The 11,922-nt window shown below is 36.4% G+C and overlaps 3 protein-coding genes across 6 annotated transcripts in view; 2 read left to right on the top strand and 1 right to left on the bottom strand.

The window, feature by feature from the left end:
• Positions 1-1,178: 1,178 nt before the first annotated feature.
• Positions 1,179-3,344, bottom strand: LOC105837853 (lysophospholipase-like protein 1). 3 transcript variants are annotated; one of them, XM_012682990.3, is made up of 5 exons: positions 3,182-3,344; positions 2,564-2,790; positions 2,317-2,441; positions 1,830-2,087; positions 1,179-1,575 (listed from the first exon to the last, which is right to left on the bottom strand). In XM_012682990.3, exons 2-5 carry the CDS (start codon positions 2,649-2,651, stop codon positions 1,351-1,353), a joined length of 696 nt encoding a protein of 231 aa, XP_012538444.1. In that variant the 5' UTR covers positions 2,652-2,790; positions 3,182-3,344; the 3' UTR covers positions 1,179-1,350. The 3 variants fall into 3 exon arrangements, with proteins under 3 accessions (XP_012538444.1, XP_012538443.1, XP_012538446.1); XM_012682989.3 differs by having other exon boundaries at positions 2,564-2,664; positions 3,182-3,343; XM_012682992.3 differs by having other exon boundaries at positions 2,564-2,664; positions 3,257-3,341.
• A 1,792-nt stretch (positions 3,345-5,136) lies between these two features.
• Positions 5,137-8,893, top strand: LOC118645278. Its single transcript, XM_036286060.1, has 3 exons — positions 5,137-5,290; positions 5,722-6,008; positions 7,148-8,893. Exons 2-3 carry the CDS (start codon positions 5,823-5,825, stop codon positions 7,301-7,303), a joined length of 342 nt encoding a protein of 113 aa, XP_036141953.1. The 5' UTR covers positions 5,137-5,290; positions 5,722-5,822; the 3' UTR covers positions 7,304-8,893.
• The window catches only part of LOC105829835 (3-phosphoinositide-dependent protein kinase 1), a 343,579-nt gene continuing 338,992 nt past the window's right edge, over positions 7,336-11,922 (top strand). For both annotated transcript variants that reach the window (XM_036286043.1, XM_036286033.1), the window contains exon 1: positions 7,336-7,442. The gene's annotated coding sequence lies outside the window, so the exon portion shown is untranslated. The remainder of the gene's footprint in view (positions 7,443-11,922) is intronic.

Here is an 11,922-nt window from a genome sequence, read left to right as displayed (position 1 = left end):
TCGTAAAATTAATTTTATAAGTCATTAATTTTTATTTAATTTAGTTAAAAAAAATTAATTTACTCAATTCTGTTTTTTTTATATACCATATATATATATACACTATAGAACTGTTTCTATAGGTACACTATAGAAACAGGATTGAGTAAATTAATTTTTTTGTAATAATCGAATAAATAATATTTTTATTTATATATCACAATAATATATTACTAATACTGCAATAATACCTTTAAATGTTATTAAACTCTTTCTTTATTCGAAAATATTCACTAATCAAATAAAAACGATCTGCTGCTTAAATTGCTAACATTACAATTTATTTCGTTGAATAATGAATATAAAATATTGAACATTTAACTCGAGAATTTTATTTTTATTTACTTGAATTGAAGAGAATCACGAAAATAACAAAAAGTAAACAATTTAAACATTGTTTAAATCATGAAATAAATTGTACATACGCGTATTTTATCGATTCAAGAGTTTAATTGTAAAACATCGGGTCAATTAGCCTTCAGAAAAACAATAATGTAAAAGTCGGAAAACAGATTGATCGGTGAAAGAGTGCTCGTGATAAAAGTACGTAATAAACGCGAGTGGTCAACAATGTAGACACGCTCATTTGTTTCATGTAAAAAACAGGTCAGGTGGATAGCATCGATTTTATTCAAATCTTCAACTTTACTTAATAATGAAGGCTAAATTTAATAATAAAGGTATTTGTCGAGAGCAAACATTCAGATTATTTTGCGCAATTATATTTGTAATTATGTCAAACAATGAGCTTTAATCATTTTTACTAGGAAATAAATTATTAAATTTTAAACCTAGTTACGCAAATTTTTTAACTTTCAAATGTATCAAATAAAAATTTTGGCGCAATATTAACATCATTTTTTAATTTGTCATCAAAATACCTTTTCTGATTTTAAACAATTTGTTGAAATGATATTGCTAATGCATTAGAAATTAAATTTATATAAGGAACAAAGTAAATTAATGAGACGCGGAAAGATTTAAGTATTTTGAAGGTCAGGATCAATTTATCGATCTTGTGAATTAACATTATTCATGACATGTACGTGCCATATAATCATCTAATGATGACATAATGGCACGATTCATCTTGTCACAGTGGGAGTCAGGGTCTTTCTTAAATTTATCACTCTTTCAGCAATTGATATGGCTCTTGCGTATTGTAATAAAACTTGCTATCATTACATATAACACAGATATAATTTTCCAAAAACAAATAGAATAACATCTGCACTACAATTTTAATTGTAATACATCAACAATGATATATATATATATACATTTTAAGATTTTTATTTAACATTTTATGTATTATTTGTCCGGCAAGATATTGAGTAGCCAGTCTTTCCAACTTTGAATCTCCTCACGACTCAAATCGTGTTCGATATTTTTCAACGGTATAAACGTCACGTTTACTCCAAGATCTTGCAGATTCTTAGCACCCTCCTCACCCCATTCGATAGGAACTAAACTATCTGCTAAACCATGGTATTGAACAAGTGGTATTTTATTATGCTCTGAATTCATTTTCAAATGCTGTAATTGAAAATAATATATAAAGTATATATGAACAAAACAATTAATAATATTTAAAATCAAGTTTTAATTTTGTCTTTTTATAAGTCTTCTAATAAAATCAAGTATTTTATAGTATAATTTTTTTTTACAAAAGTAAATTATATTAATACAATATTTTCTATTCTGTATACTTCTTATATACATATATATATATATATATATATGTATATATATGTGTGTGTGTGTGTGTGTGTATGTGTGTGTGTATTTACCTCATAGATTATAGACCTCTTATTCAGAAAAGAAGACATGGCAAAACAGCCAGCTACAGTTCGGTATCTGTATGCTAAATGTAATGCGAGACAACCACCCATCGAAAATCCACCTAAAATTATTCTATTAAGTGGAATTCCATTAGCAACTTCTCGGTCAATCCATTCCGATACATTTTGACACATGGAATCAAGTGACTCTAATTGTTCTGGTGCTTCATTAGATATCGCTAAACGATCAAACCATACATTTTGCATCTATAATAAAATTTTAATGAATTTTGTCAGCTGGCATAAAAAGTTATAAAAGACTAGATGATCGAGTTTAATCCTGGAATTTCAACTATAATAAATCAATGATATTTGTTTTTAACAATTTTAAAATATACATTTATATATGGAAATATATATATAGTACTCTTATGCCCGTGTGTCAATTAAGAATCCTGTCAAATTTCCAAGATTATTCGTAATTACATCACACTACCATTCCATTGTTAGGTGTGTAAGCCTGACTAGGTGCACTAGGATAAATTAACTTTATGTGTGGAAACTGTAGTTTTTCTCTGTTAAGAATATTAATCCATTCTTTTAAATTCTCTGCTGTACCACCTGCAAACATGAAATATACATAAATGCAATTGACAGAGAAGTTATAGAAAGAGAATCCATATTATTTTATTTATTAAATTTTTGCTTTTTTAGTTAAAAAAATATTATGTTTACTAATTTACCAGAACCATGGAAGAAAAATATAGTTGCAGTATGTTTCTTTGTGGCTTGCACAATGCTTGCTTGTGAGATTCTTGCAATTGTCGCCATTCTCTTGAAATAACTGATTTATTGTTTATTGCTTAGTATCGATCTTTTAAGATTAAAAGCAGAGAAATCAATTCTGCTAGATAATATCTTACGATAAATTTGTTTTATTTGGACTTTATGCATATTTATTTCATATAGACTGCAGAATAAACCCAAATGCAGATAAAATCAATAGTTTCAGGCAACAATAAACAAACTTTAGACATTGGAATAGAAATTAGAATTTTAGAATCAGTGTCTTTAATGAACACTATAGATAAATAATAAATTATTCTGTGTTTCATGAAACACATTTATGTCTTATCTTATTTATATCCATTGTTACATTTAATATTCATTTAAAAAACTGAATTCAAAATTCTAATTTCTATTTTTAATATCTAATATCTCTTCATGGTTTTGTATTAATAACACATAGAAAAACATAATCATAGCAATCAATAAGCCAATTGGTCAATTCCAGTCGAAAACTTGACCAAAACAAGTAACGTAATCAATAACAAATCAATGTTGATTATCTTATTGCTTACATCTTACTACTTAAGTTGTTCTATGTGTCCCAGTGTCCTTAGTTTTGGAGCACAGTCGCGATTTCATAACCTTACATTTTTTAAACAATTTTCGATTGTTTTTTGGCTAATTCCTACGGTACATCTCGTGGTTATTACGGCAGAGAGGAACCTGAGAGCGATCATCACGTCGTTTTAAGTGTTTTCATCCATCAGCGCCTCTATGTGCACAAAATGTGCACATTGAACTATGTAGTCAAATATCTATAAATCCCGTAGGTAATTTGCATGACTTTTTGGGTCTCTTCTATGTTACGTCCACGTTTATTTGGTTCTGTTTTATGGTATACCCGTAAATTTTACAATTATATGCATTCATATTTAAAATCTGTTTTATGCAAATGTGCATAATTGTGTTCTATAAATGTGTAATACCACATATACATGATATAAATTCAATTAATTGATTTGATAAAAATTCACTCACCGATTGCTGTCGCTGCTCCTGCTGCTGATGCTACTGTTACATTCCTTTTCCAGAATACCGAATCGCTCCATGCAGGATGCCGCTTTCTGCTGACATCATCCTGCTATTCCCGAACCCTCACATTAATAACGATCGCCCGATACTTCATTCGGCACTCCCGACATCACGGATAATATATCACACACGAGTAAAACGTAAACCGCGCGCGAGAATTTCACGTTGGCGCGATCATTACATTTGAAAAAATACGTTAAGAGTATGGTACGTCAAGACACACTGAACAGAAGTAAATCAATTCGCTCTCAGAGTTTTGTATCTCTGTATGATTGCGCGACGACTAGTAGTTTCATTGGTACGATCGACGTTCTACCGAACGTATCCTCTTCGAGCAAACACTTATTTGCTTGAACGCACACGCGACACTTTACTCGAAACCGAACCTAACGCACGACGCCGCGCTTTACACATACGACTCTGCTACGACTCGCGTGTCGTTTGCTAGCGACGGCACTCTCAACACAACACTGTACGACTGTACCTGCACAATTCGAATTCTGAATACGCGAAACACGCACGGAGTTAACGGAACGTCTGACCACGTCTGACCGGCGCTGGAGCACGAAGAAACATGACGGCAGGCACGGCAGCGGCGGACGTGGCCGTTGGTAGGTACACTCGGCGGTACTCGGCGTTAGTCGGCGCGACTCGGCGGCCGACTTGCCGAGTCGCGCCGACTAGCGCCGCGTACGGCCGAGTGTACCTACCAACGGCCACGTCCGCCGCTGCCGTGCCGGTAGTCGTGCTCCAGCGCCAGTTGGACGTGGTCGGACGTTCCGTTGACTCTGTGCGTGTCTCGCGTGTGTCTCGCGTATCCAGTGCCGTACTTTTAACGTATTTTTCCAAATATAATGGTCACTCTAAGTGAAATTCTCGCGCGCGGTTTACGTTTTACTCGTGTGTGATACATTATCCGTGATATCGGGAGTGCCGAATAAAGTATCGGGCGATCGTTTTAATGTGCGAGAATAGCAGGATGATGTCAGCAGAATGCGGCATCCACGGAGCGACTCGGTATTAATATACTATTTTTTCAAGTGATACATTTCTTTACCTGCTTTTGTGTTTGAGTTTAAGAATGATATTTATCACATTTTCAGAATCAAAACTGGAAAAGGAATGTAGCAGTAGCAGCAGCAGCATCAGCAGCAGAAGTAGCGACAACAATCGGTGAGTGAATTTTTATCAAATCAATTATTTAAATTTATATCATGTATTATGTAGTATTGGACATTTATAGAACACGATATGCACATTTGCATAAAACAGATTTAAAATATGAATGCATATAATTGTAAAATGTACGGGTATAGCATGAAACAGAACGAACAGAACCAAATAAACGTGGACATAGCATAGAAGAGACCCAAAAAGTCATGCACATTACCTACGGGATTCATAGATATTTGACTACATAGTTCAATGTTTTGTGCACATAGAGGTGCTGATGGATGAAAACACCTAAAACGACGTGATAACCGCTTTCAGGTTACAATCCTCTCTGATTACGGTTACAGAAAATGCAGCAGCCTTTATTTTTGTGGACGAAAGAAGTCACGGCGGACGGCCGCAATTTATAGCTTTAGGTTTGTCCTTTTAGGCCGAAGGCAGAGAACGAGACATAGGTATCGCAGTCGTAGTCGTAGATTAAGGCAGAGAAAAACGTAAGTCGTAATATACTACTATTCTAGGCTGCGTTTCGATATTCATCGCCAGTACTGAAATTCTACAGTGTATGTGACGTAAACTATAGATTTTCAGTACTGACAGTGAATATATCGAAACGCAGCCTTAGAATCTAGAATAGTGCTACGACATGTACGACTTACGTTTTTCTCTGCCTTACCCTACGACTACGACTGTGACACCTACGTCTCGTTCTCTGTCTTGCCCTATCATATCTGTCCGTAGCGCTCTCGGATTTCTGTGATTGGTTCAACGCGACATCTCGATACTTCGAGAGTCGCAATATTCGATATTGCGATTCTCGAGCGTCTAGTCTCTCATTGTCCCACAGTTCCCGCTCGCGGCGACCGGTGTAGGTTTGATCTCGTGTCGGTCCGTATTTTAATGAGCGATTAGACTCCGAAAAGTGACTCCGCGCGGTCATTATCGCGAATGTCGTATAACGTGTTGTGCGGCACGACTTGTGCCTTCGTCGTGGTGTATCAAACATCGTATATTTCATCGCGAGAACACGCCAATACTGTCAACGTTGACACTGGCGATTCACGTTTGCCGAAACTCGCGTGTTTCAAGTGGATTTCTCACCGAAGTGTATCCGGAATGCCTAATTGTCATCAAGTATGTTGCACACTATCATGAGATATTACATATCACGATATTTTACGATATAATACGATAATATGCGAACACATGACAGTTTCGTCAAATAAACTTTGTGCGATCGTAGCGTTACTTGTACGGATTTTCCATGAAATTTATTATACGAACAAGTCTATCGAGACATACTCGATGAATGTGATAATTAGTAGTGATTGTAAACGTTTCCGTCAATGACTGTTACCATTTTAATACTCATTATACCGATTACATGTCATAGCGCGACAGTTCCATCAGATAAACATTCGCGCGATCGTAGAAGTTATTTTGAATACGATCGTTTGATTTGAAGCAGTTGGTCATCAACGCCCTCTCGGAGGGTAGCTTAAAAGTATCCGAAATGAATAAGATGGTAAAAAAATTAATGGTAAAGTAAGGAAGGTTACCCATCAATGATATCGGGATAATAATAATAATAATATATATTCTTGCATGCTGTCGCGCGCTTTACAATTGTTTTATTCGTCTTTATCGTTTTATTGTGTATTCGTCGTTTTTGCAAGTGCTTTGTTTTACAAGTATTCTGCTTATCGATATCTTGAATTATAAAAAGTTAATAACTTTAAAAATTTTTTTTAATAACTTAATATTTAATTTAAATTATTTTCAAAATATACAAATGAAAACATTTCTAAAAAAAAAAAACATTTTTTGTTTCATATACTTTAACAAGTAAAATATTAAAATTGATAACTTATTTTATATTTTTGTGTATTTCAACTTCAAAAATCACGACATTCTTTAATATAAATGTTTTTTTTTCAATAAAATTAACTTCTACAATTTAATTTAATTTAATCCTAATATAATTTTAATTCGTTTTCTGTTTATGTAATTTTATTTGACATAAATTAATTTTATAAGCTGTTAGCTTAAATTTAATTTAATTAAAAGAGAAAATTAACTTCACCAATCCGATGTATTTTTTACTTTCGTGTAAAATACACAGTGGGTTGGTGAATTTTTTATGCAGAAATGTTTTCATATTTAAGAAGTTTTCATAATTAAGTTATTTAAGAAAAATGTAAAATTAGTTTCAAAGTCATTAACTTTTTAGCTAAATACTACTCAAACCTGAAAATGTATAATTTTTTTTGCAGCCATTTGGATTAGCTGAATTCGCCCAATCGTCGATAAGGAGTGTGGTTGTGGGAAGTGCGTGCGGGCTCGCCACTCGAGATGGCGTTACCGTGTCTGTCGTGTCGCGTTACGGCCGTGATACGCGTGTACGTACTACTCTGCCGTGGTACTGCTAAAATGGCCGCGACCGTTTCCGCGAATTCGAGTGCAGTGTTGTGAGTGTACGTGCATTTCGACGAGTGGACCATCACCTGGCGAGGACCTCGCCGTCGCAGGAGGCTATCCGAAGGCGTGATCAACAATTCTGCGCGGCTGGTGAGTCATGACATTTTGTATGAGACGAGATCGGGCGACGTGACGGTCGCGCGGATGCCGCGGCGAGTCTTATCATCAGCTGTCATCGCGGCTCCTTTCGCGTCCCCGGTCGCTCCGTTCCCCGCGTGACACGCGTGTAATCTCGCCGTTCGCGAATCGTTCCCCCTCCCCCCCTCGATTCGTAATTCTCACGCGTGCTTTCGCTTCCGTCCCGTGCGGACATCACGTACGTGCATTTCCTACGTACGGTGCAGTCTGCGCAAACGCGCCGGTTGAGGTTCGATGTCCGCTGCGCTCCGACCTCGCTTGACGTCACTCGCTGACAGCGGTTGTCACCTGTTCCCGATGACGTCACTGACAACGATGACGTCAGCAGTCCCGTAGTGCTCCCAAAACGTCGCGGCGGTTTCCCTATCCCGATCCCTGGCCCTTGTTAACACCTGTTCGTATCACGGACCTTGCGCCCGGTTCCGCCGTATCGTCGGTACATTAGATCTGTCCAGAAATTGCAGAGAATAACGTATAAATTTTACAATTTTTTGAGTTATTAAATGGATGCTGCCGAATAAGAAATATTTTTTATTCTTAATGATAAAGGAAAAAGGTTTTTGTCAGAGGAAAGAGAGAAAAAGATATAATCGTTATGATTAATGAATAATGCCCGCACATGTGGCAGGTGTGGCATATATCCACTTATATTTAAATTTCGTAAATATCACAAAATCTTCCCGCTACTTTTTATCGTACGATTTAACATGTCGCCGCATTAACTAATTTAGAGCGTGGCAAAATTGTCGTGACACACGTTGCACAAAGCTGCGCGAAGGCGGGAAGGTATCTCTCCTGGAACAGGATACATTGTAAAATAACCGAAGATTAAGGGCATCGCGCATTATGCGAAATATATAGTCAGAAATATGTAGTCTCTACTGAGCTGTGACATCATACCCGTGGTATGACGTAGGCGAGAGAGCCATAATACAGATAAAGCCGGGGCATTACGCGATGCTTACGTCAGATGGCGATCTACGCGATTGCATCACCGAGCGTCATGATGTTGCATAAGGCAAAGCAACATTCTTGTTAAGGACCCGTTACTTGCAGATGCTGAACTAAGTGCTTTACCATATTCTCCGAAATGTCGAGACGCGCCCTGACACTTACGCTTTAAAGTCGTCATGAAAGAAAAAAAAGATAAAACAATTTGTACAATTTTTTTTCCAATATTTTAAAATTCCAAAATTAAGAATGGGAGTGTCGAGTGTATTGGGGTATTCTTATAAATTATTCTAGACTCGTTTTTTAATACTCTTCAAAAAATCACTAATTATATTAAAATTTAATATAATTAGTAACATTTAGTACCAAATTTAGTATTTGCTATATTTTTTTTAATTTAATGGAGCTTTGTTTATTCAGATTTGCGTGAGTGCGGATTATTATTTCTCGGGGAGGATTGTAATGTTAAAGTAATTGCAACGCGTTCTAACGTGGGTGTGCAGAGTAACAAGGATGCGAAATTACGGACTTCCTATCGCTTAGACGTAAGGAATTTATGGTTAGCCGGTACACCGTGATTGCAGCAATATTCCAATTCACGGTTTAAGATATTGATCTTAATTTGAATCTGCTGGGCGCCGCTTTAATTCGTATTATTTGACCCATCAATTAATAGGAGTGTAACGGTCGATTGACTACTGTGGGAATAATTAGGTGGAATGACTGCGTAACTTGGGAATGCAAAAAAAAATAAATATGATTGGGTCTTTTTGCATTTTTCTTTGATTGTCGCAGAAATATTTCAATTATTACTGATTAGTACAAATAAAAAAATCTTTTTGTCGACTCTCAAGCTTTGTTAAATAAATTGCTACATTTTAACCTTAAATTTTTTAGGTTTTTTACGTAATAAATTAGCAGGAACTAATGTTATTTTTTAACGTATTTATTTTATGTTAAATTAACACCAAAATTTGAGTGGACCGTTTAGTACATGCGATATATGTTAAATTTAATATAAATTTTTTAATTGTGTAGGAAAAAGTAATGGCTATTTAAAAAAATTATGAATTATCTATGTAATTCACTTGTCTATGTGCGAATGTATTTTCATAATACACGCTCATATTCATAGCTTCGTTCTTTCTCGTCTCCGATTTTCTCGAAACGTAAAATTAGTGATAAATCAGAGTTAATATATTTTAACTGTGAATTTAATTTATTAGTTTCGGAAATCCAGGTAGAAGGGCTCTCATCTTAAGCTTTTCTTATCCGAGCAAATATCGTGATTAAATTCCTTTGCGGTTTCTTCGGAGACGCTGCAGAACATTCGTATGCTGTATTTGCCATCGCAGAACCGCAATGTGGTTATCCGGCTCGGAGGAAAATCGGTATAGAGTGATTTATCGCATCCGATTTAAAACATCGGCTCCGGTATAGCTGGATTAGAAATTGCAGTTAGTTTACTTCGGCGAAACGTACGGGATTTCTGGGTTGCCATTAAGAGACAAATTGCGTGACCATGTTAGACAAATGTCTGCGAGCTATCCCGTAAGATTTCCGGTTTATCCGAGGCTTCATACTCGAAACCAGTTCGATCAGGGCGATTCGAATACCGAGGCGCGAATATTTTTAGCAAAGACTCGCGAATCGCGCTTCGCCAAGTTCCTCGTAGATGCCGCCACGGCCATTGAATCACCTCAACTTTTACAGATTTAATTTAAAATTGTCGAAATATTCACGTAGATTATCTCATTGCAGAAATTACAATCGATATTATTGAATGCTTTATTAAATACGACAATTTATTGTGAAATAAAACGAGATTGAATTTAAAGAAATTGAATGAACGCGTTTCATAGAATAAAAGCAGATTGCAATTTTATTTGAATTATTACGTAAAAATGGTTTTTAATACATTATTTTATATGATAATGAGTTACTTGGGGACTTCGGTATTTAATTATTAGATTTGTATTTATTTTGTTTCTTCTAATGTTACTCGACCAGTGAAGCGTGTGTCGTTATGCCTTTTTATAGATGTTTACCATTTGAAATAATGAGATACAGCCACAAGATTTGACGAACGTGAAGCACGAGTGCGGTAATCGGATTTAGGTAAAGGTCGGGGAAAATTAGTCGGTCGAGTCCGGGTCACGTTGGGGCTCGCGTGCAAGACTGGCGATCGTCATCAGTAGCGTTTTCCAACGAGAGATTAGCCGATATAAAGGCACATTCGCACACGGTCATCGCCATTGTCGGCGGTGGTGCTTTGTTATTATTATAATCGTACATATATCTATATTCGAGTGTCATTCCGCTGTGAGCAGTTTCATCGAGAAAGGAAATTTATTCTGGTTGGTATCGTTTAGGGGCCGCTGTTTTTTCGTTTGGCAACAGCAAAGAGAGGTGTGGAAAAGAAAATTGTAGTTTTGAATTATGTATGACCGTTGAGATCCGTGATTTGCGATTCGTGAATTAATTTTCATCGGTGCGCCGTTTCTCTTGAATTTTTTACACTCCACGTTGATCTTATCCGAATTGTCCAGGTTGTTGTACAAGAAGATAATAATATGTTTAGGAACAGCAGATACACGTTTCGCGACGTTAGAAGAATAAAAGTGCGCCGGAAGCGGTATGTTATTTCAGGCACAGTCACGCTAAGTTACAAGAGATTACACATCGCGATTATGTGATGTGGAATATAGATCACAGAAAATTGTGTTCTTGGAACCTGCCCAACTCGAGATGCTTTTCGATTAACATCCGACAATTTCTTTTTTATTATTGCGCCGGTATCTAAGTTATATCAGAGTATCATTCGCGTCATGATATACTAAATTACATTTTAATGCCCTTCCGACGCGGCTAGTTAATTTCCTCCAAGCAAAATAGTCTCGAATTTATACACAACACTGTCTACTCCAACACACTAACTCTATACACATATATAGAGTCTACTTTTCCTAAATTTACCGAATAAAAATTCAACGCGACCTGATAATACGTCGTTCTCGAATTTTCTTAATTTTCCCTCGGCCATTGAAACCGTAAAGATCTCAAATCCTCCAACTCCGTGGACATTTGCATTTATACGCTCAAAGGGAGGAGGCGAGACTATTCGCTCGAATCGAGATTTTCACCCGGTGCCCTTTCCTCGTTAGCGCATTAGCAAGGACGCGCACGAATTGGAGCAGATGGAAACGCGATGAGCCGTTTCGGTTTCACGTTCGAGAACGGTGGCTTCGTTGACGTGCGTCGTACTTTTCTATCTCGGTTGATTTTTTTTTCTCTTCCCCCGTGTCTCTCATTTCTACCTCTCTACTTCTCTCATTCCATCTATCTATATCTATCTATCGGTCTCTACCTATCTATTTGCTGTCTATATATATGTATATATATATATCGAGACTGCTGTTTACGCCGGTACATACGCCGACGCCTCCGCACTCAATGATGACGCCGCTTGCGCAATCGCCGT

The sequence above is a fragment of the Monomorium pharaonis genome, chromosome 1, assembly GCF_013373865.1.
Source record: "Monomorium pharaonis isolate MP-MQ-018 chromosome 1, ASM1337386v2, whole genome shotgun sequence".
In the NCBI taxonomy this organism is placed as follows: Eukaryota; Metazoa; Arthropoda; class Insecta; order Hymenoptera; family Formicidae; genus Monomorium; species Monomorium pharaonis.
This window is presented reverse-complemented; position numbering and strand designations above follow the sequence as displayed.